The sequence below is a fragment of the Teleopsis dalmanni genome, chromosome 1, assembly GCF_002237135.1.
Source record: "Teleopsis dalmanni isolate 2A chromosome 1, ASM223713v2, whole genome shotgun sequence".
Taxonomy (NCBI): Eukaryota; Metazoa; Arthropoda; class Insecta; order Diptera; family Diopsidae; genus Teleopsis; species Teleopsis dalmanni.
Genome location: NC_051846.1, coordinates 41,242,016 through 41,266,964, shown reverse-complemented (window position 1 = coordinate 41,266,964; position 24,949 = coordinate 41,242,016). Strand labels below are relative to the sequence as shown.

The following is a 24,949-nucleotide window of genomic DNA, read 5'->3' as shown; positions in this document are numbered from 1 at the left end:
ACATAGTACTCAGTAGTTTAAAAAAGGTGTTTAAAACAATCAAACGCACCAACACTATACCGTCACAATAATGGTATGCCCGGTTTGCACGGATTAAAAATAATACCCCTTGTGTGCCAGACCAATTTGACGCTAACACTCCGTTCATGGAATTTTATCAGGAATACGTCAAGGTAGGGTCCTTATGTTGGTTATCCATTAAAAATTTTTATCGTAAACCTGTGTTCAGGCTTACTTGTTTCGAAATTAGCCATTTGCAAGATCATATTTTTCCCCAATACTCAGTAATGACTATTAACTAAATGATAACAATCCATTTTAGTCGATAGTTTGATATTTAACAAGATGCAACACATGAAGGTTACATACTAGTAATTACTTAAACTACGAGATTTTTTATTAGAAATAAAATACAACCGCCTACTTATTAATAAAAAGTCCTTATTAAATAAATACAATCAATCTGAAAATTTCAAATAATTCACATCTGTAAAATACTATTAGCGTGCCATTCAGCAGATAAAGTCGTATTTGGGTATGTTTGCAAGGCTAGTTCTTGACATAGTTTGTTTATTATTTTACAACAGGTCGCAAGTTTAAAGTCTTTGCTTTACGAATTGTTCGATCTGTCAATATTTTGAGGTTAAGTAAGGTTAATGTTGCAATATATCTAGACTTATTCAGACCCTCTGGCTCCATTGTGGTGTCACTGCTTAATACGAGATCGTAATAGTTTTATTTGTGGAACTGTTTTTCGGCTTTTATAGCGCAAAAACATAACGCTCGACACTTATGTACGAAAACAAACTATATGTTTCCATAGGGGAACCTTCTACTGTTACTTTATCCTCCTTCAACCTTCAACAAACTCCCAACCTAAGAGTGCAAGTACTATTTTTATATTTAGTGACTGGTTATGCAAGTCACGATTTTAGTAAAATGTCAGCCTAAATAGGTCTTTTGATTTTTTTTCAATTAAGTATTGATTGCATTAGCCTAGCCGTGACAATTGGTAATAGGTATTTAAATAATATAATAAATAGTTAATATCGTTTCTATCTTAGAGAATATTAATACCACATCCGCGATTAATCCGTCAGCTCTACAATATTCTTTAATGTAAGCGAACTCACTCTAGACGTACATTGGAAACTGACCGGATTTCGTTTATAGTTAACAGAACTTAAGTTGATTTATTAGTTAGTAGACTTCTCTATTATATATATAGAACGTTTGCGCAGACTTAGCCGTTAGCGTAGGATTTGTACATTTATCGCATTATTACAAATTTATTTTTGTTTGTTATTTCTATTTATTAAAGACTAGACACAATACTTCACTTGTTTAGGCAATCAATAATGATATTATATTGTTATTGTACTTCGAATAGTATTCTATCACTTATAAGCAAAAAGAACATTCAACAGTTTTTAGACAGTAAGAAGTTGTGAAACCATACTTCGTTCTTTAATATGTCAAAGTATCAAATTATTTTGCTGCGATACAAACTTGAATATCTTATATCTGTAATTAGTCGTCAGCATATTCGCTTTCTTCTTATGTCCAAAAGAATGATACAATTAATGACATATCTCACTTGACTGACGATAAATTATAGTTCTGGAAATTTTTTTTTAAAATTTTTTTAATTATTATTAGAAACAATAATTATAACTAGACGCGAGTTTGTAATGAAATGCAGGAAATATTATTTAGTATGATGAGCAATAATTTGAGGCAGGGAAGATATTATAAACCTGACTTTAATGGGGAAATATATGGTATTGAAGAAATTTTAAAATATATTCTATTTAAAAATTGGACTATGTATAATCAAACAAAGATCTGTTTTGTATCTCAACCATAACTTTATATAATTGTCTTCAAATGAAAAGTGAAAGTTCTGATTACATTTATAGTATTTCCTTTGTTAGTTAATTATATTAATAGTTTACTAGTTTTGTTGTTTAGTAATATTCAGTTTATGATAACTTCAGTAGATCAATTAATAAAAAATTTAAATATAGTTTGTAGCTGAAACGCTTTCGAAAATTTCTTAAGTTTATTTGTTAGTTAATATACTTTCATTAACATTTTTAGTTAGTTACTTAATTTAAACACTTGACAACTTATTATGTGAATTTAGTATTAATAATTTTTTAAGAAAATACAAGTTTAATTGAATTAAGTATCTTAAACTGTACGAAAGTTTTTAGTGCACAATTTAGTGCAAATTTAATTACGAATTATTTGAAAAAATCGACTGCAGACCCGATTGCTGTTTCGTTAACCATTTTGAAAGTTTAGCTCTTTTATAGTATTTCATTTCCCAAAAATATCGTAGAATTAAAGTAGCAATAAATTTTGTGTCTCTTTGTTAAAAACACATCACAATTTTACTTTGATTTTCCACATTGGCTTTTAGAGTGACACAAGATTTGCAACCAACTCCACTGTTTCGCCCTCAATAGATGTACTCGTAGTATCAACTAATGAACTCTAATAGTTGTACCAACCTCACTGCTCATACTCTTCTTGTGCTATATAAAATAGTATGAATATGATATTTTGTTTCGTTTCACAGTACAAATAGTGTTATAAAAACAATACTGTAAAAAGCTATTTAATTTTTAATATATTTATAAATATCTTTTGTGTATTGTTTATGTATATTTTGTATAATTTTGTCATTTTTGTATATTTATGTAAATGTGTTCTGTTGTGTTGTTGTATTTATTAATTTTACAATAATTTTTTATAAATTAAGCTAAAAATATTTCAAAAAATTTAGCAAATTTCACAATAGTGTCTTAGCGTCTCTAGCTCTATATCTCTATCTGTGACTGTCTATAATTACTTCCTCTTTACACATATAACAAGACATTGTACTTCGTTAATACATATACTAACATTTCCAAACAAATTTGTAATCAAATACACACACGTATATGGAGCCACAAGTTTTAATAGAAATAATTAAAATAAAATCAAAAATCATTTAATTAAAATAACTTTTTTATAATTGAATTTTACTTACTTATAATTTTTCTTTAAGTACAATTTTTAATATAATTTTATTTATTCTATTTAAGTTAGTAATTTAGTTAAAATAATTAAGAAAAGCTTTCGAATAAAAATAATATATACTTCACATAATACACCAGCCTTTGTTAAGTAGTAACAACTTCAACCTAAGCCTCCATATAAGCCCCCACCTCATAAATCTCTTTATAAAGTCCCAAATTGCAACAAGTGACCAACAACAGTCTACAGCGCCTAACAAGCAGTGCTGAAAAATCCCTTTAACATTGGTGTGTGTTAAAAGTTAACATTGAACTTTTTGTTTCGTGTTAAACAACCTTTGACTAATGTTACATTAGCATATGTAGGCAAAATTTTGATATTAGGAAATTCTTATCGTTAAGATAATGTGTGTTAAATACATGCAATAAATAGCACAATTAAAAGACAAATTTTCAATTTGTTTCGCAAAATCTTCCCCACAGGTTATCGCAGTGATATCCATACTATTTATAGTCCTGTCTACCATAGCCCTGACGTTGAACACCCTACCACAACTACAACACATTGACAATGGCACACCACAGGATAATCCTCAATTGGCTATGGTTGAGGCCGTTTGTATATCATGGTTTACTCTAGAATATATACTTAGGTTTAGCGCATCACCGGATAAATGGAAATTCTTTAAGGGCGGCCTTAATATAATCGATCTATTGGCAATACTCCCATATTTTGTGTCCCTATTCCTGTTGGAGACAAATAAAAATGCAACGGACCAGTTCCAGGATGTGCGCCGGGTGGTGCAAGTTTTTCGCATCATGCGCATCCTGCGAATCCTTAAGCTGGCCCGTCACTCAACGGGCCTGCAGTCGTTAGGCTTTACGCTACGAAATTCATATAAGGAACTCGGTCTACTAATGCTGTTCCTGGCCATGGGCGTTCTCATATTTTCTTCGCTGGCATATTTTGCCGAAAAGGATGAAAAGGATACAAAATTCGTTTCAATACCGGAAACATTTTGGTGGGCGGGTATTACAATGACAACTGTTGGCTACGGGGACATCTATCCCACTACTGCACTGGGAAAGGTTATTGGTACTGTGTGTTGCATATGCGGTGTTCTGGTAATCGCTTTGCCTATTCCCATCATCGTTAACAATTTTGCTGAATTTTATAAGAATCAGATGCGACGCGAAAAGGCGCTGAAACGGCGTGAGGCGCTCGATCGTGCCAAACGTGAGGGTAGCATTGTTTCCTTTCATCATATCAATTTGAAAGATGCTTTCGCCAAATCAATGGACCTTATCGATGTGATTGTTGATACAGGTAAGACCTAATATATTTTCCATATATAAAATCTATTCGTATATTCGTACGTAACAAAATTTTTCCATAAATTTTAATACATAAAAGCTGTAAATGCAATATATATATATATAATAACTTAGTTCGTAAAGTTGCTTTAGAATATCTCATAATTTTGTTAAATATGAATATTTTCGCACATTACTTCCGCCTTTGTACTAACTTTGTACTAAAGAAAATATAACAATAAACTTGAAGCTCAAGCAGTTGCATGTCACTCTTAAAATACTTTGCTTCTAATTGAGTGCAGTTTAGTAATTTTATTTATTTTTTTTTTTTGTGTAAGATTATTTTATTTCTTAAATTTTTCTACTATTTTGCAAAAACCAAAATCCAATTGAAGCAAAATTTCTTTAAAATTATAAATGTATATTTTTCAATCCAAATAAGATATAATTCTAATCAGTGATAGAAATTGACGAGCATTTTTTGTAGTTTATTTCATAGATTAACAGTTTGAAATGTTAATTATTGAATTAAGTTTATTGTAGTTGTATGTAATTTTAAATTTAAAATAATTTCAATATAAGTATATAATTAAAAAAAAAACAAAATTTGTTAAATGTTTGTTTTTTTAGTGCTATAATGTTTTTATGATATAAGAAAAAAATTGGATAACATTATTTTTAAATATTTACGCATTTTAATTTTCTCAATAAAACTAAAGCTTAAAACAAACGTTTTATGAGAAAGTAAGCAGTTATACTGAGAGGGACTTACAATAAATGCTAAAATGTTAAAGCATTTAACATAAATGTGCAAAGCGTTTAAGCATTTAACATAAATGTGTAAAGCATTTAACAGAATGCAAAATAATTATAACATAATGTTATAGTATTTATTATCAAAAACATATGAATATATTTCTATATTTTTTATATTTTTGTGATTTATATTATCATGTATCGAGTTTGTTAATAATTTTTAATAAAAAATGTTAAGTAAACTTAAGTTATTGTATATAAAAATTCAATTTTTACACATTAAATGGTTTTCCCATAGAAGTTTACAGGTTTAGCAAATATCCTGCATTGGTACACATTGGTATTATTATGTGAATTTTAAGTCAGAACTAATGAAATACTCAACTTAGAGATAATTTTTAGTTATTGCATACTAATTAAGACAGATAATTATTTAACATATTCTCTCCATGTCATTATCAGTAATAGAGTAAAGATACTAAGTCTCAGAGTAAAATTTTGTAGAAGTAAAAACTATGTAATGATTAAATCAAATCCTTGAACTATTATATATATTTGTGTCTTTATCGATTTTGATGATGAACATAACTTGCAGCTACTCAAAATGATGACAGATATCAATCGTCGAATAGAAAATTGAGATTCGCTTTAATTTGATTTATCTGTAAGGTGGTTTCAATAAAAAGTAGTATATTGACGCAATAGGGCTTAAAAACCTACTCAAAACCCAGAAGGGGGCACAATAGACTCGACGGTCACAGTGCCACATCCCCTAACAATAAAATTAATAATAATAATTTGATTTAAATTTAAATATCTTTCAAAATATAAAGTAATTAGGTTTTCATAATTAGTTATTTTTTATTATTATTAATTTTTATTATAAGCACTACTTGGGAAGGTTTAGGAGGCTTTTAAAATAGTATATAAAATAATTGGTTATCATTCTATAAAGTAGATATAAAAAGTTCAAATCATTTATAAACTTTTTTAAGGTATTTATATCATACATTGTTCTTTCTCGAATTACAAATAAAACAAAATACCATCATATAAGAATTAATATCCTTCATCAGTTATTTAATGGTATAAGTGTGTTTTAATTAAAATGTAAATAACATTAAATACTTCAATACTTTTTTTAAAAGTAGAAGTGTGTTTCTAAGGAAAAAAAATTATTATAAAATATAACACAATTAAATATTTTGTCTATCTCTAACTTTATTGTTTAATATAATTTTATAATATTTTAGTATTATAGAATTATATCTATTCAAACCGCATATAACATTCTATCAGGCCAGTATGGATAACATGTAGAAGTAGGGCTTCTTAGACTATGCAGGTCTAACTACGGGGGCGTTTAGAGCTCACACATTATTTCAGACATTTAAAATAATAATAAATTAAAAGAACAGAGTAATTAACAGTAATTACTTATGAGTTTAAAGATAATAATAGTTAGGTTTATAAGAATCAAAAATTACTTAAGGTTTTGCAGTCTTGTGATATAGACTTACATGAATGAACTATATTTTATTATTAATGGTATTTTTGTAGTGTAAAATATTTTACTTTTGCGGTGCTACGAAAGCAAAAATTGCAAAAACTGCTCACTGAGATAGCTCCAAATGGAAGTCAATGGATCAATATTATACCGATCAAATGTTTAATCCACTCGTATGGGGTAATAATTCGTCATATTTAATTTTGTTATTTACTGTTATTAAAATATTTTGAATATATTTCTTATTCGTGATTTCCATTTAAATTTAAAAATTTTAACCAGTTATAGTAAAATAACACTAAAAATGTAGATTTTGTTTTTTGGGTATGAACAGGGATGTTTAGGGCTGTTTAGTGCTTCCATAAAATATAAAGCCGTGATTTATGTGTCATCATAAAATAGAAAATTTTGGTAGGAATAAACCCACAACTACTGCTGAGCTTATATACATTCACAATGAAATTATATATATTTACACGCAATCTAAATATTTATAGTTACTAAATTGAAAAACTAAGCTTAAAGCCCAGGTTTAGTGTTCAAGAATGTTAGGGTCATAGGTTTAGATTCTAGGTCTGGGTTTTATGTCTAGGTTCTAGGTCTTGGTTCTAGGTCTGGGTCCTAGGTTTGCGTTTTAGGTCTCAAGTATCTTAAAGGAACAAGAGCCACTGATTGAAAAAATTTAGAACTATTGCTAAGCCCATACGTTTTCTATATTGAACTTATTTTCAAATTTAAAACGTAATTGCAAAGACATCCACATATGTGTATTTGTAATCCAAAAAAATAAGTAGTTTAGCTACGAGTTCTTGCCTAAGTTCCCTTATAAACGAATGATACAATAAAATCAATTGGTTTGTTAAGTCCATACATTTTAATATTTAATTCTATAAAAAAAGTATTGCGTAGACATATATATATATATAAAATTAAAATTTAAAAAGAAACAAAACAAAAAACAAAATAAGTGTATATTTAAGCATATCTCAGTAGTTTATAATATATAACAAAGTATCTTAAATAAAAAAAATTATAAAATTCAAATTTTTTTTTAATATTCATAGCATCATATAGTTTAAAAAATAATTATTTTTAATTTATTTTATGTTATATTTACTAAGTTTTACACTACATTTGTTGAGTTTGAATAAATTTACAAAATTTTAAGTCACCATAAGCGGATTAATTAAATAAACACAATAGCTATCCACAAATTACATGGCATTTACCTAATGTAAGACGATTTTAAGTCAATCAAAAGCCTTTAAAGTTGAGCAAACACCGATGCCTTTACATTGTTAAGCTGTGATAGAAGTAGTGATTTGCTTTTAAAAAAGTATTTAAAAAAAAAATTTATTATATGTATGTATTTAGTAATTTAGTTGTTATTTAGTTTTACGCTGGCTTTAGCCATTTTATTTGCAGATTTTGTACAGAAAGCATATATAAGCAATGAATTAACACGATAAAAAAACTTTTACAAAGAATATGTATAAAAAGATGCATATATGTATAGTAATTATATATAATTATTAAGTTCTACAAATTACTCGTATGTTTTTCTAGGCAAGCAAACAAATGTTGTACATCCTAAAGGTAAAAAACAAGTACCACAAAATATAGGAAAAGAGACCCTGAGTTCTCAACTAGCAGGTGAATAATTTTGAATTTAATTCAAATTATATTCAAATTGTATTCAAATTATATTCAAATTATATTCAAATTATATTCAAATTATATTCAAATTGAATTTCATATTCTTAGTCAATTCACTTCAATATCAAACAAATTTCACGTTTTTATTTTTAATTTTTAAGAGCTTAGAAAGCTTTTATAAGCCACAATCACCTGCCTAAAAACTGCTTACTTAATGTAGCTGTAAAAATGTAATATAATATATCGAAAACATAGTATTATCAAAATTTGAGTTAATTTACAATTTCATATTGAATTAAGATTCAGTTAAAGTGAATATTTTCAAATGATCCTTGAAGTTGCAAAAAAGAAAAAAAATTACGATTTGATTTTGTTATACAAATACAATATAAATATAGTTAATTACTTTTAGATAAATATTAAGTGAAAATAATATGGTAAATAGTTTAGATAAATATTTTTAAAAGAAAACAAAAATTTTATAGAAGAATAAAATGGCTTTAGTAGTTTTTACAAATACAATTCCTTTAACGTTCCTAAGACTGTAATATGAAAATTTGTATCTTTGTTAATTAAAAATTGCAGAATATCTGTCGATGTTATTAGAAAATATATTTGACTGTAATGCTGTAAATATGAAAATTAGCTATATAAAAAATTAATGTAAATATGTTTCTGTTATATATGTAATATAAAACTTTTTGCCTTATTATTTTAGTAATGGTAAAAAAATTGTCTTGTACATAGAACGCCTTTTGGAAGTAAGTATTATATAAGTAGTACGTATATTTTAGAATGTGGAAAATTATAAATAGTATTAAAAATAAAATGTAATTATTTTTAAAATATTCAACGACTTCTTATCTGCTCAATTGGTTATTTAAGCTTTTTACGCATTTTTATAATTCAAGAATAATTAATTTTTCTAGCTTTTTATATTTATGTTTTATTTAATTATTTTTTATTCTGAACAATTTATGTAGTTGCAGCTTCTAAATAATTAATTTATATATATTTGATTTAAATTATATTTTATATTAATTTTATATAAAATAGTTAATAATCCAAAAAAAAAAATATTGGTTTTAAAAATTAATTATATGATAATTGGAAATGTTATTATTTCAAAAAAAACAAAAAAAAAAAACAAATCAAATGCTATATCGATTTTTGTATGAATAAATATCCCGATTCCCTTCGAAATAAAAAAGGAAAAAGTTATAAAATTGAAAGATTTTCAAGTGCTGATTTAAATATTTAATTTTTTTAATTTAAAACATTTATTAGAAGTAGTTGAAAAGAAATTATTTTGGATATAATTGCTGATAGTTACAGCATTGATCTGCATTTATATGAAAATTTGAAATTTGAAATTGCATGAAAAATATAGGTGAATCGGTAAAGTAGAAATAAAAAAAAAAATTACTATATATTAAAAAAAATGTTATGTAAAATTTATTTACAAATTGAATCATTAAATTTAATAACAAGAAGTGTAAGTAATCTTGCCAATATGAACGTTCACCTCTTATCATAGTTTTAATATGAGAATTAAAAGATTTTAAAAATTATATCTATTAACTCTTTAATGAAATAAATACTAAAAGTTATGCATTGGGTAAGTGTTTATTTCTTTAAAATTAAATTAAAAACGGTTTAAATTTGTATATAAAATCAAAATTGCGACAAAAAGTTTTTGTATATATTAAAATTTATTGAAACAGTTTTTTTCTTCCAAAGACGTGATTGTTTGTTCAAATACGAACTGAGATTATTCCACATAAAACTAAAATACATAACGTATGAAGGTAAATAATAAAAATATTAAAGTAAGATATATCTCTCGTATCCGTTTCTTTTCACACAACTCTTCTCCTCTGACTGTTCTGTTGTGGTTTAATTTTCATTTACTTATCGTATATGATAATTTTTCAAAATACAATTTTACTATATTTTAGTATACTGTGTTTGTAAGCAAATTGTATATAAGCTTTCAATATACTCTCAATTGTTATATATAAAATATAATTCACAAAAACTATATTTTTGACATTAGATTTCTAAACACATTAGATCTCATTGACCAGATCCGTAAATCTTCAAATAATTTTTTTTCTATATTCATTACTTATCTAACATAGTTTATATACATTACGTTATATCTAAGTGTATTTAGGTCAGAATTATCAAATGAATCCGAAATACAAACAGTGTCTTATAATTATTTAAAGGTGTTAAGGAAACTTATTTGATAAAAGAATTTGCAAAGCTTTTTATATTAAATCAACCGAAAAAAATATATGATAATGGTAGGAACGTATTATCCGCATTAAAATGCTTAAAATAAACCCCTGATATTAACCTCAGAGTAGTTGAGGCTTTTTAAGAATTAAAAAATGGTTTACAACAAAGTTACTTAGCACAAAGTGATTCATAGTTTTGTGAAACAGTTTCTTCATCATTAATTTATGCATTTGAAGTTATTTGTACATAAAGATAATATCTGGTATTCAATTCTGAATAACTTTATTAGATATATATAGTAACAACGTGCAGATCAAAATGATATTGACGTGGTTTATAAACACATATTTTTTAATAAGATGCGGTACTAATCAGCGGTTTATATAGATTTTCCCTTTAATAATGATTCCAAGTTTTTCTAATATTCCTACGTAACACAATTTGTTGTAATCTTCTAATTAGCTATTTATATATATATCTTCCTTTTAATAATGATTCTAAGACATTTTATTATTCCTGCATATCTTGTATAAGACTGCTTCAGCGATTCTTATTTAATTTACTGAATCTCCTTCTCTGAAATATCGTCTTCAGATTGCTAACAACAAATTGTTACTTGATACCTAACATATAGACTATAGAAATATGGACTGAAGATGAAAAAATTTTCTTCCCTTCACTTTGTTTTCATTTTTTGCAGTTCACTTCATACTATAATATGTCCAGAACTTGTGTTTAATTATTAATTAATATTCTCAATCTCCTTTAATGCTAATATAGCATGCAAGAGAGAAACAAGGAAGTAACAAGTAGATGACAAACATAGGTATAATTTAATATTCTTCAACAATTATCCAACTGATCCTAATTTGATATTGATGAACTGATTCATTCAGTAAGTCATACACTCCAAACTTAATATAGGCAAACAATAAAAACGCAACAAAGGTTGTTGCTGTGAAAAAATAAAGCATGATCCGTACAACATATTTTTCATATTCTACATATTCTTAATAGAACGATGTATTAAAAGTTTTACACCGGTTACTTCATCATTAGATCCAATTTTCTAATTTAATGAGAGCTAAAATAAAATGCAATAAATACTGAATTCTTATGTAAAACTAGAATAAAATAAATACATTTAACTTTTAATAAATTATTTATATAAAATTAAAAATATTTTATATCACAGATATATCTGCAGTTAATTTTGACATATTTTTATTTGGAGTAATATTTGGAGTAACTGCGCAAAAAATTCAACAAGTCACTGACTTATCAAACCGCCCTCGTATAACAACAAAAATTATATTTATGTTCTTTTTTATTTAATTAATTGAATTTTTGGCTGACCATATAGCTGTTTCAAGTATTGCAAATTCGTAAATAATATTTTTGTGAGACTGCAAGTACCAGGAATTGAACTTGTGCCCTACCAAATTTATTTATAAAAAATATTTAAAGATCTGGCTATTAATCACGTCAAATTTAAATTAGTTAATTCAAAATTTAATACTTTAATATCATTTTATTAAGTACCTACTACAATAATATAAGTTTCTTATGTTGCCCAATAAAATAATTTGTATTAGATGAATTTAGAATTTAAAAAATTTATAAGAATAATATTGTCAACATTACTTTCATATAAAGGAAAGTTATCTATATTTTAAATTTTTTTCGCTTATCTTTGTGTTTTTCACTTTAACTTTTTTTCACTTTATTAGCAAAGTTGAAATTTCTTTCTATATTTTTTAATAGAACTATTAAATTAAATCTACTTTAAGCATATAATATACTTTTTTCTTTGATTATATATAAACAAAGAAATTGTATGTTTTTTCTTTCTTTTCTCGACTCTATCTCATCGCAACTAAAACTATATCAATCAAAACAACTGCTACAAACATATTAACACTTCGACAACAAAATCACTTAAAACCATAAACGCACTGATATCAACATCAATTCATTTAAATTTGTGTTAAAAATATATCTATCTCAATATTTCAAAAAAAAATATGTATTACCGAAAAAATTGTGCAAATATCTTGCAAATACGAAAGGTGAAAAGAACACGTTGATTGAGCAACCGCCCATACCATCCTTTGGTACACCACGCAGACGTGCATTATCCGCTAGGATACAAGAGCTAAACCGCAGTCTATTGGAGGAACGTGAAGCGCAGAACCAGAATAGCTACAGCGATAACGAAGACAGTAGATAATTATTAGTTAAACTCCTAATATATAAATTTATACGAAAACTATATATTTCAAGTAGAATTAGTATTGCATATAAGAAAGCATATAAGAAATTAAGTATATGTTCAAAACATATTAGAATCATAAGTAAGGAGCCCTTATAATTCTAATGGCGGCTTAAGTATATACAAGATACACGCACAAAAATCACAAACAAAGTCACACAAATACCACGACATGCGTAAAACTATATATAACAAAATTGCAGTTTTATACAGTCTGCAATTTACATTAAAATACATTATTAAGAAACATTAATATTATATATAATATATGTATGTATATTTCATAATTCGTAAAAAAATAATTCAACTAAAATTAATTAATTAAAAATATACTCGATGAAGCTCATACTCAAAAAACCTATACAATAAGTAAAACTGATATAGCATGTATTTATGATCATTCAAATGTGAAAAATAAATATATATTAATATGTGTATGTAAACAAAATAGTTGAAATTAGCTGCCAATGCCAATAATCGAGACATTTTGTATACAATTTAATGTCTAATATTTATATTTTCAGTTTATATTTATTATTATATTATATTTCACGCTTAACAAAAAAATTAGTAATAGGATGCGTCTAGTTTTATCGAAACTTCCTAAAATTCTTCCAGAAGAATGCGTGTAAAAAACTTTCCTTAAACTTATTTCTTCCTTAGGTAAGCTCCATATAATAAAAATAAATTTAGTTTATTTTTAAACTAAATATAAATCTGCTTCCAAGCAATGTTAGATAACAATTTTGTACAAAAATATGATTTTTTTTTGAAACTCTATACAAATACTTTTATATTTTAAACAATAATTGCTTCCAATCATTTTTTCCATAAACTTTCCATTTTACATATAATATTTTTTATGTATTTTATAGTATTTTTTATTTAAATTTATAATGTTGTTGTCTCTCAACAATGTATAGATTTTTCACATTTTATTTATTTATTAACAAAAAATTATCGCATTTTTAAAAATATAATATTATTTAAAATTCAATTTTAAATTAATTTTAAAAACTAAAATAATTTTAATTATATATTAATACAGAATTACTTCCTTTATAGTAATGTGATTTAAATACAATTTTTAATTTAACTAAAAAGAAATATACTATAAGCAAATTAAGGTTTGCTTTTAAATATTAATATTTGTTAATTAAAATTTTTATTATTAATATTTATAATATTGATAATAACAATTTTATATTATATATATATAAATTAATATTTTTAAATAAACTTATTTTTGCTTTAACATTCTAACAATCATTTATAATTATACAATAAATTACAACTTTTAAATAATTATAAATTTGTAATATTTATTTTTTTAGTCTAAACTAATTGCGCTTGCAAATATTGTACATTCTAGATGAAAACCCTTAACTGAGTAAATTAAACATAGTTTATCGCGTTATGTTCGAATTATATTGATATAAATTTAGATACATTATCAATAGTATTTAAATCATTACATTTAAAGTCATCATTTAAATAAAAACTAAAATGACTTATTTTGAAATGCTTTTCTTATAAAATACCGTATGTAATTAAGGCTATTAAACACTTGTAGATGCTCTCTGACTGTATATTTAAAATACCTTAATCCTTATAATATTCAATAAGCACTTTAACTTATTGAATATTGCTTATTGGTTATAGATTAAGCACTTGAAACTTACTCTATATAAAGCAGAATTAGGTTTGACGAGAATCAAAGAATAGTTTTTATTGATTGATTACTTTCTTTATTGTTTCAATTTCTTTTATACAATTTTTGTGCAATAATTTTATTAATAATAATTATACCTCAGCAACAAATTAATTGGAACACTGTTAATAATGCAAAATGCAATGTTGCATATTTCACCGTTGCTCCAGTTAAGTTGTTGCCTCAGCTTAACATAAATATTCAAAATAAATTATTTCACAATTGCTAAATTGCTTAAAATATAAATTGAATGACACAATTTAACAATGTGAAATAATTTATTTATTACTTAATTTCTACCTTAACACTGACATTATATGCTTTTTATAAAAAGCAAAATAAACGAAAAGAAATGAAATCACATAAATGATGAAGTGATAAATAGCTATATTTAATTAATAAATTATTATAATATATAAAACTATATTATAATAGTACTTAATATTTATTATAAAATGTAGTAATATAAACACGCTAATCATAAAAAGATACTTTATCAAAAAAATATATATATGGCGGAAATCATATATGAAATAGAAAAAAATTTATGTATCTATATTATTAAGGTGCTTCATATAGTTTATAAAGAAGTTGCTTATATAGTTTAATTGAGCTTAGCTTAAGGCAATAATAAACATTTTTAGAAATATACAAATATGCATACACTCCTACTTTATTTTTCTTAAATTTTTTTTTTTTAATTTTGTTGAAAGTTTTGCATTCATTGCTTTTCAAATTGAAAACTACTGCTTTTTTTTACTGCTCTACATAATTACTATGTAATAATAATAATTTTATATCAGCACTTGAAAATATATCAATTTTATATTAATTTATGAGAGCCTAAACTCTTCAATGGTCACAATAAAAATTTGCTTCGGAACAAAATTAAAAACTTTAAGGGTTTTATATATACTTATAAATATAGGTACTTTTTGTTATAAGAAAATATTTTTGGTTTTGTTATTGATATTAATAATAAATCAGTAGTTAAAACTATATTTAAATTATTATATTTATTAAAAACTATTTATTTTTAGTGCTTTACTAGTTAATTTTATAGAGGCAAAACTTTCAGGCACAAAACTTATTGCAGATATAATTTATCGGCAAATGAAGTTTAGAATATGGAATCTCCATGATGTTTTAAAATTGTTTTATCACTTAAAAATAACTCAAGAAAAATTTTGCGCCGATACAAACTACTAGAAACCAAAAGATGGATATTAAACAGCGGCACCGTTGCCGCATTTGCGATTTTTCACCGCAAATGCGGCAGAATCGAAATGCCATAATTAAGTGCTTCACATATGACTGAAACTCCTGAATATAATTATGATTTTATGCTATTGAATTTATATGTTGATAATAAGATGTACTGTAGATCTAAGTAAAGCTCCCGAGAAAATATTGCTTCACTTTAATTGCGACACAGTTGTCTAAAATTTTCACCTTAAAGTTTGCTCTACATATGGAAAAAATTTCTTATACATCTTTAATTTTCTGTAATGAAAGTTACTGTCCAAAACTAGTAACATTGTAGACCCAAATTAAGTTTCAGAGAAAATATTATTTCAATTAAAACAAAATAAATATATTTTAAAAGTAAGTGTTTTGATTGAAAATTTGTACTTCACTTGTAGTGAAGTTTATAATAAGTACTTCCATATAACAGAAAAATATATTTAGCAATATCCTCGCAAAAATACCGCTGAGTTACAGTAGTTACTGCCTCAATTATCGAGTCTGTTTCTTAGATATCAAATAAAAAGATAGTGCTGCTTTAGTGCATAAAACTGCTACTGTTTATTTCTAATGTTGATAAAATCATTTATAAAGCAATTTAAAATATTCTGAGGTATAGTTTGCTGATTATGGCTATGTTTAATAATAGTGCACTGTTAAGTAATATTTTCAATTAAATTTAAACTGCATGAATTAAATAATTTGAAAAATAAAATTTTGAAAATTCTTATAAGTTCATGTGTTTGTATTGAAATGTCAGAAACGCTATGCATCACTGGGAGATGAGGATAAAGGAGAGATATGACTGCAAAATTAATTTTAAAATGAAATTAAATATTTGAGAAACAAGTACATATTTAAATAATATATATTATTTCAGTTGGTTTTTTTTGTTTTATATTTTTTTAATTTCATTTAAAATATGTGTGAATGTTTAAAATGTCTATACTTTTAATGTAGAAATGTTCATTTAAAGATATATGATTGTTTAGGAATAGCTTTTATAACATTTCTTATTTATTAGTAAATACTAAATTTAAATTTATTTTTACTTTAAATTTAAATAGTAAATTTATTTATTTAAAAATACTAATTAATTAATTAATTATTTTATTTTATAAAATATATTATATTATATTACATATATATATATGTTATATATTATACTTTGTGTAAATATAATATATTTGTGTATATAAAATAATATATATTTATTATATATATTGTTTTTGTTCGATAATTTATTTCCAAATCTATATTACAGAAATAAAAAATTTATTTGTATTTATTATACTTATAAGAAACTTATAAGTTTCATTAAAATTCGAATGTATTTAGTTAGCAAGATTGAGTTAATTAAATTATTATTTATATATGATATATCTTAAATGTCGTACCTTTTTAATTTTTTAATTTATTTTAAAAGTTTAATTTTGCATAAATATACCAAAAACTCAACTCGAAAAAATTATTTTAATTCAAATAATTATAATTGGTTTAACTAAATAAACATGATATAACTTAACCACGTTAGACTTTTGACTTATATATAACCTAATAAATACGAAACTGAAAGCATTTTTCTAATTTTGAAATTTTGAAGTCAGTTTTTCAATCAATAAAAATAAATATAACTTTCGTTTGCATTTTTTTTGCTCTGTATAAGATAAAATTTTCTTCGTATGAAGTAGATTGCGAAATGAAACAGTTTTTTATGATTTATTTGATTAAATTACTTCAATTCTATTAAACTTTAAGTAACAAGTTATCTGTTATTATCTGTTATCAAGTAAAATACTTCAGAAAAGTTGTGAATAAAATTCTTTTATTTTTTTTCTTTTTGTAATTTAGTTTAAACTTAATAATAATTAATATTAATTTAAATGATTTTTAATTAATTTTTTTTTCTTTTAATTATTTTCTTTTGATTTTTTTATATCTTTTTGTTTTTAAGAGATTCGCCGTTTCTGATAATTCCTCTTGAGGTTGTTTTTGTTAATAATATTTAAATCATAATGTGAACACTTAAGTGTGTAAACAACAAAAATTTAAATTTTAGCTTCTGAATATCATTCCAAAGATTTTGGAGTTTTTGCACTAATGCAGATTATTTTAATTTAATATATATAATTTCATATATAACCCGCAAATTAAATAATATATTTCTAGGCTATATATATAATTTAGTATATTTTCCATTTCCATCTTTTCCTATTCTCACAAAATCTAGTGCTTTTTATAAAAATATAAAAATTTCTTTAATCTGATATCAAGCAAATGTAGTTAATTACTATATACTAAGATAAGGGCTTTAAATAAATTAACCCATAAAATTCAAAAAAATGAAAAATATTACAAAAAAAAATTTAAGTTTAGATTATATTGTAAACATACTATTATAAAAAATAACTGAATATTTATTTTTACAACTAAATTTTTTTTTTATTTTTTTGTTATTTTAAGTTCTTAGCACTTTAAGTTGCGTGTATGCATATTTAGTAAATTGCATTAATAATTTAAACATATTTTTATTAAAATTTAGTGACACAAAAAAAAAAACGAAAAAAAATTCGCCTTATGTAAAACAATCTTGCTTCTGTGTTAATTTATTTTAAAAAAATATTACTATTGAAAATATACGTATATGTCGTAATTATAAATAATATCAGTTATAATATTTAAATACTATGAAAAAGCTTTTTGATACAATATTTTATGTTTTATATACATAAATTAGATTATAAACTCGAATGCAAAAAGTTTAAAATCAGGATTAAGTACATATTTATAAGATATATAAAATAAAAAAAAACTATAGGAGTAATAAAATAATTATTATTATTATTTTTTTCTTATTATTATAAGTAATATATAAGTAATATGTAATATAAGTATATATTATATGTAGTAAAATAATTTTTGTAGTTGATTTTAAGCTTATGTTTAATATAATTCTTTGATAACTTTTCTTTTTTAGTAATTTTTTAGTTATAATAATTGTATTGGCTTATATGTTAAAATATACTAATTAAGAAGTTAATGATGATAGCGCTAATTTAATAAGCTACAGCGAAAACTCTAGTAATAGTGGGCTTGCTACTAGCTGGTTAGTTTTTCTGAATCTCAATTGCTTTTTTATGAATACCGGGACATCTCTCTTGAACTGATAAAAGTTGTTTGACAATGAAAGTTTTTTCTGTACACATTTTGTTTTCAAATCTAATAAATATTTTTTTTCTTAAGTTTCTCAAGTCTAAAGAAATTAAGTTTCGAACAATATAAACTTCCTAATACACTTTACTATAATTCAATTTGTTGGATCAATACACATTAGCAGCAACCAGCTTCCTACACAAGGGTGGGAGTGGGGATTAAGAGTTTTATTAAACTCCTATAAATTTAAGCCATCTAGCTGCATTTAGTGTTAATAGCCCATTTAGTGTATATAATAAATTTAAATCTAATAGCAAATAAAACTGAAATTTGTGACGCCATCATAGGCTAAGCATTAACCCGCTTCTAGTATTGCTAAACACACTTACACGCTACTGCTAATGTGAATAGGGCTATTTAGTGTATTTTTGATATCTAACAACTAACATTATTATAGTTATTATTATTATTATTATTGTAATAATAATATAATGTAATAAAATATTATTATATTATTATTATTATTATTATAGCATTAAAGTCCTTACGTTTAGTTGCTCCTACTGTTGTTGCCTTGATAAATATTTATTGACTTTTATTTAAAAGTATTTAATTTTCGTTAATATGAACATATATATCTGTAATAGTCATATATAAAACCTTAGTTTTAGCCTAACAGGCTATATACTTAAGTTAAACAAAATAACTACAAATCAATATAAAAACATATAAACAAAAATAAGCAAAGAAAATAATAATATACAACATTAGGTATTTAATTAATTTAAGCTTAATTTAAAGTTAGCTTCTATATTAATACTGTTGAGTTTATTACCTTAATTTTCTTAAATTTTAATAAAGTTCTTTATAGAATGAAACATTTCATTAAAATGATGCAATAGATATATGTTAACCAAGTCTCAATGGAGTAATAAAGCTCAAATACAATTAAGTTCATATTTAATAATGGGTTTATGAAGTTTGATATGAATTTATATGGTTTACTATGTTTATAACCACTAAATTATTTTATATTATTCACGATATGTATAAAAAAATATATACACTTTTATATAATAAAAGTTGCCTTATTTAGTTGAATTCGTTTTAGTAGCGCAATATTTTCGAAAAATTTGATATATTTTTGAAGAGAGATATTAAGTGAACGATACTCTAAGTCTAGGAAAAATAGTACACTAAATAAATTAATTATAAAAAAAAATTGATGTATTTAAAAAATTATTTTTTGTATACATTTATTGATGTTTAAAAATGAATACAAAATTCGAATAGAAGTTAATGCAATAATTAGAAAAATAGAGAATTTTTTAAACTGTGAATTGTAATGTAAATGTGAACGTATTTGAAACAAAAATATAAAATGATTTTGTTAAAAAAAATTAAAAGAAGTTGTTATTTATTTCATTATTTAATTTTAATTGCAAAATTTATTAAAGTATTTATATTTTGAATTTAGTTCGCAATTTCTATCATTGAGCTGATTATTAAAATTTATTTATAAATTTGAGTAAAGCAAAAAAAAAAAACCTTTAGTATATAAATCTAGTTATTTACTTTGATTGGTTGCATATTTAAAAACGAATTTAAAATATTTATTTTGTTTAAAATTAATTTTTAATATTTTCTTCTACTTTCCTTTAAATAATTCTTTTTATAATCCTTTTTGGCTTTCTTTCCTATTTTTATTTTATTTCTTTCAATTTAAACTTTATTATATGCTCGCAATAATATGCATATTTTTGGCTATTAATGAATGAAACTTAAGCAGCCAAAAACTCTACAACTAAACTAATGCAAATCTAAATAAAAATCCAATAGATTTTCTATTTAAATAATCTTTCCTTTCTAATACATAAAATAATAAAAATAATAATTTAATCATTTTTGTAAGACAACAATTGTTTGCAGTACAGTGTAAACTCGCATGCACTTCTATCTATTTAAATTATGTATTTTTGTAAATCGTACTAGTATGTCCAGTAATTTATTTATATACATATATATATTTGTAAATGTGTACGTTCTATTGTGATTATTTAAGTATGTATGTAACTGTAAGTGTTGGTAGTACTTTAGTTGTAAATTAAAATGTTGCAAATCTAGCAGTTGCAAGAGCCTTCTGCCCTAACAATGATATCTTTCATATGCAACGGATGTGCTTTTCTAACGTGACGCTCAGAGACATTTATAGTTCGGTTAATTGATTTTAGTTTTTTATTTTGATTTTTAAATAAAATTAAAAATAAAAAAATAAATTTAATGCTGCGCAAATAAATAATTTAAATTTTTTTTAAAATATTAGTACTTCAATTTTGTTTAAAAAATCAGTTTTTCAATTTTTTTAAATAATTATCACTACTTAAAAATTAAAAAATTATTGCCATTACAAGCAATGATTATAAAAGATTGTACTTCAAAATATAAAATAAACTTTAAAAATAAAATTTATTACAAATAAATAATCTAACTATTTTGCTATAAGTTCCGTTTGACTATATATACCTAAAATACATCTCAGCAAATATTCCAATGACGGTGCTCAATATGGTTAATTGATAATAAATTAAATAAATAACATCATTTTTGCAGCTTTTTTGGAGCAAAGTAGATTATTTTATGTTGTTTTTTGTCCCATAAAATATATATAAATAAATATTATAGTCAATATCTCATTCATAAGTCATATCACTCCTACACTTCTATATATGTATTAAGCTACACAGTGTTAATAATCGTTGATTGCCGTGATAATGTACAGAAATATGTGAAAATATATATAAGCTAAAGTTTATTTCGACGTTTGTTTTGCCGATTTGTAAATTTATATATATAAATATATATGTAAATACATATATTTAATGTAAAATTTGATTTTAAAATCTTAAGTTTATACTTTTAAAATTTCTTGTGTAAGAATAATAGTAATAGCAAGCAATATTTATTTACCAGGGGTTAAGCTGCTTAGCTTACCCAAGTTAGAGAAAAACAGGGTTATCGGTTAAGAGGTTGAGCAACCATTAATTTTAATATATTGTTTCGATCAAGTCTCTTGGGGTAAAATACGATATAGCTCAAATATATCTCTCCTCCTTGTGTATTTTTCCTCTTTGGGTGTAAGCGAGACCTGTTTAACACAGCTGTTGCTCTTTGTGTCATAGCACCAGTTTGGAAAATGCAGCCATTCTGCTCGCATATATTTAGATTTAAACCATAGTTACCATGACACTTTTATTAAAGGAGGCAAACTGTATTAGTCAGAACGCTTAAAGATATGTACCCTGATTTCCTACTACGAGATTTCGTCTGCAGCCGGGCACCATTCACTCCGTTTGAGTTATAGTTCAAACAGTATAGGGTGGTGCCTACAGGATTTTAATCGCTTCTTACAACAGGCATGCCTTATTTCGGGAATATCTGACCCTCATCTCACAGGGGTAAAAACGAAGTACTGTTGTGAAAAATTGCGCGATCTGAAATGTCAACTTACAATACACAAAGTATATTTTCATAAATATCCATGTCTTCAATTTTAAGTTTAAAGAAATCAGTAATTATTAATTAGATCTATTGTGACTTAAATTACGGCTATTGATGCATCAAGTGTATTTTAGATCAAGATCGCAGACTTTGTTCGGTGCGATAACACTAAAATGTGTACCGTAAACTACAAGGGGTTGTAGTCACAAGGCATGTGTAGGTAAGACTTTTTCAATCTCCAGAATGTATTGCGTTAAAACTACTTAAGACTATTTTATAAAAATAATACTAGATTTCAATAGAGTTCAATCTATATAGATTGGGAACCTGCACATAATTTTGTTGTTCATGTAAATTAACTATTAAACTGCTCTATGTTTTTGGAATTAATAGAAGCCTTCTCAAATTCTATCAACGCAAGTATGGGTCAGGTTCAAAGATTGAATTAGATAGTTCATCTTAATAACTAAAACTTAAGGTGTATTTAGTTGACCAATGTTAATATATGCTGCTTTGTCATTCAATGAAAGTATAAATATAATTGAAACTATAGTACATTATATATGGAACTCCCTGATTTATTTCAAGGAATTATCTCTATAAATTCATATTTTTTCAAATATATTAGTTAATTACAAATATACAAACCTTTCTACATAAAATTTTAGGCTTTACTAGTTCTGCTTACTTAAATATTTAGTTCGAATTGTTAGATCAAGTTCAATATAATTTATATATCTGACAAATCTTTATATGTTTCCGAAGAAAACTATATAAAAATGGAACAATTCATTATTAACAAAAATATGAGAAGATTAACACAGTTTTATAAGGTTTCTAATTTATATTATAATTGTGCCTAAGTTCATAATTTCATTGAGATAAATGTTTAGATTGACCTTGATAATTAAAACTACATCTTTATAAATAGAATATCTGATCTATAAGAATAAATAATTTTTTATCGACATACATATCCAATAGACAGAAATAATCATGATAAAAATTCAAGCTCCTATATTCCACATTAAAATTGTCATTATTACAAAAACTTTGAAACATTTTTTTTTAAATTTAGACATTATTTAGACATATTACAATTTTATAAAGTAAGTAGTTTTATTAACATCTACAATAGAACTAAAAACTTGCACAAATTTATTAACTTTCTGATCTTATAGATTTTCTACTCCAACCCTCTTTAAATGAGTCAAAATACTTTCTCTGCTTGTCTTAGTTTTTCTAGTAATCTTTTTTACCTTCGATGTAGTTATATATTTGTTAGATAAATTTAATTATTACATCTTTAAATATTTAATTTTCTGTAATTATTTACATCCCATAATAGTATATATGTTATAAAATGATATTATTATAATCTTTTGGTTTTATTGTTGTCTTTAAATATGTCCTTAAATATATTATGTATATCACTAAAAGCATAACTAAATAATTTAATTTAAAGTTGTTGTGTTTACTAATAAAAATACTATAAATGTTAAATATCTTCACTATTACTAACCTCTTATACATGATGTATGTATACCTAAGATATTGTTTAATAAGCCATAATTGATATGATTGTTAATACATCCGACCAAAGATTATATGTTGTCCTACCATTGCTGTTTATTTGTTGTAAGTTGTTGTGCTTACTGAGTGAATATGTGCAATGCTGTACATTGCTCAACAAAATTAATGAATTTTGTATGAAATATTCAAATAAATATGTTTTTAATATCTTTTCGTTTCATTTCGCTCAACAAAAAAATATTTTGATGCAACTACTATACTTGATATAAAAAAAAAATAATTTCAAAAAAAAAAAAAATAAAAATTGTTGTGATAAATCCGGCATATAACTACAAAACGGCTAAACAAATGAAAACTATTTTTAAAACATTTAATTTTTAATTAAATTAATTATCTAATAAAACATCTCCAAACAACTGTATTCTCATGGCTAATTTGGCGGTATAAAAATTACACTTTACACATTAAAATATAACAAAATTTTGAATTCGTTCATGAAAACAAATAAAATGCAAAACATTTAATCAACAAAAACATAATTAACACTAAAATTATTCAAAACAATTAAATGCGCTACATGTACAACAAATTAACATTTGCAACAATAAAACAATAAAATAACAAACATAATTATTATACGCATCATATATCATTAACAAACGATTTATATGCATAAATACATACATAAATACATACATACATACATATACATGTATACATAACATATTAGAAAAGCGTGAAAGTCGCAATAGATCAATTAAAAATTGGCATCGTTTAACCCACGCGCTACGGCGGTCACCCACAGGGCACAACCTATCTCAGACGGATGGGAATAGTACGGAAGGTGAATCAACCAGTGGTGGACGTAACCCAGCTACAACTGGCACTGGATGTTATAAAAACTATGATCATGTAGCCAATATGAGGAACTCAAATATGTCACATGTGAGTCCATCAAATTTAAAATCCATGTTGTTCAGCAATATCCTTGTAACTGACGTAATTAATGTAATTTGCATAAAATAACTAACATTCAT

At 24.4% G+C, this 24,949-nt stretch overlaps 1 protein-coding gene across 7 annotated transcripts in view; it reads left to right on the top strand.

The window, feature by feature from the left end:
- Positions 1-3,112: 3,112 nt before the first annotated feature.
- The window catches only part of LOC119687372, a 43,828-nt gene continuing 21,991 nt past the window's right edge, over positions 3,113-24,949 (top strand). For 3 of the 7 annotated variants that reach the window (XM_038101834.1, XM_038101764.1, XM_038101694.1), the window contains exons 1-3: positions 3,113-4,350; positions 8,167-8,253; positions 24,718-24,857. In XM_038101834.1, coding sequence (XP_037957762.1) covers positions 3,627-4,350; positions 8,167-8,253; positions 24,718-24,857 — 951 coding nt within the window. In that variant the 5' untranslated portion in view covers positions 3,113-3,626. Of the gene's footprint in view, positions 4,351-8,166; positions 8,254-24,642; positions 24,858-24,949 lie in introns of all 7 variants that reach the window. The other 4 variants (XM_038102104.1, XM_038101964.1, XM_038102046.1 and 1 more) reach the window with 2 other exon arrangements.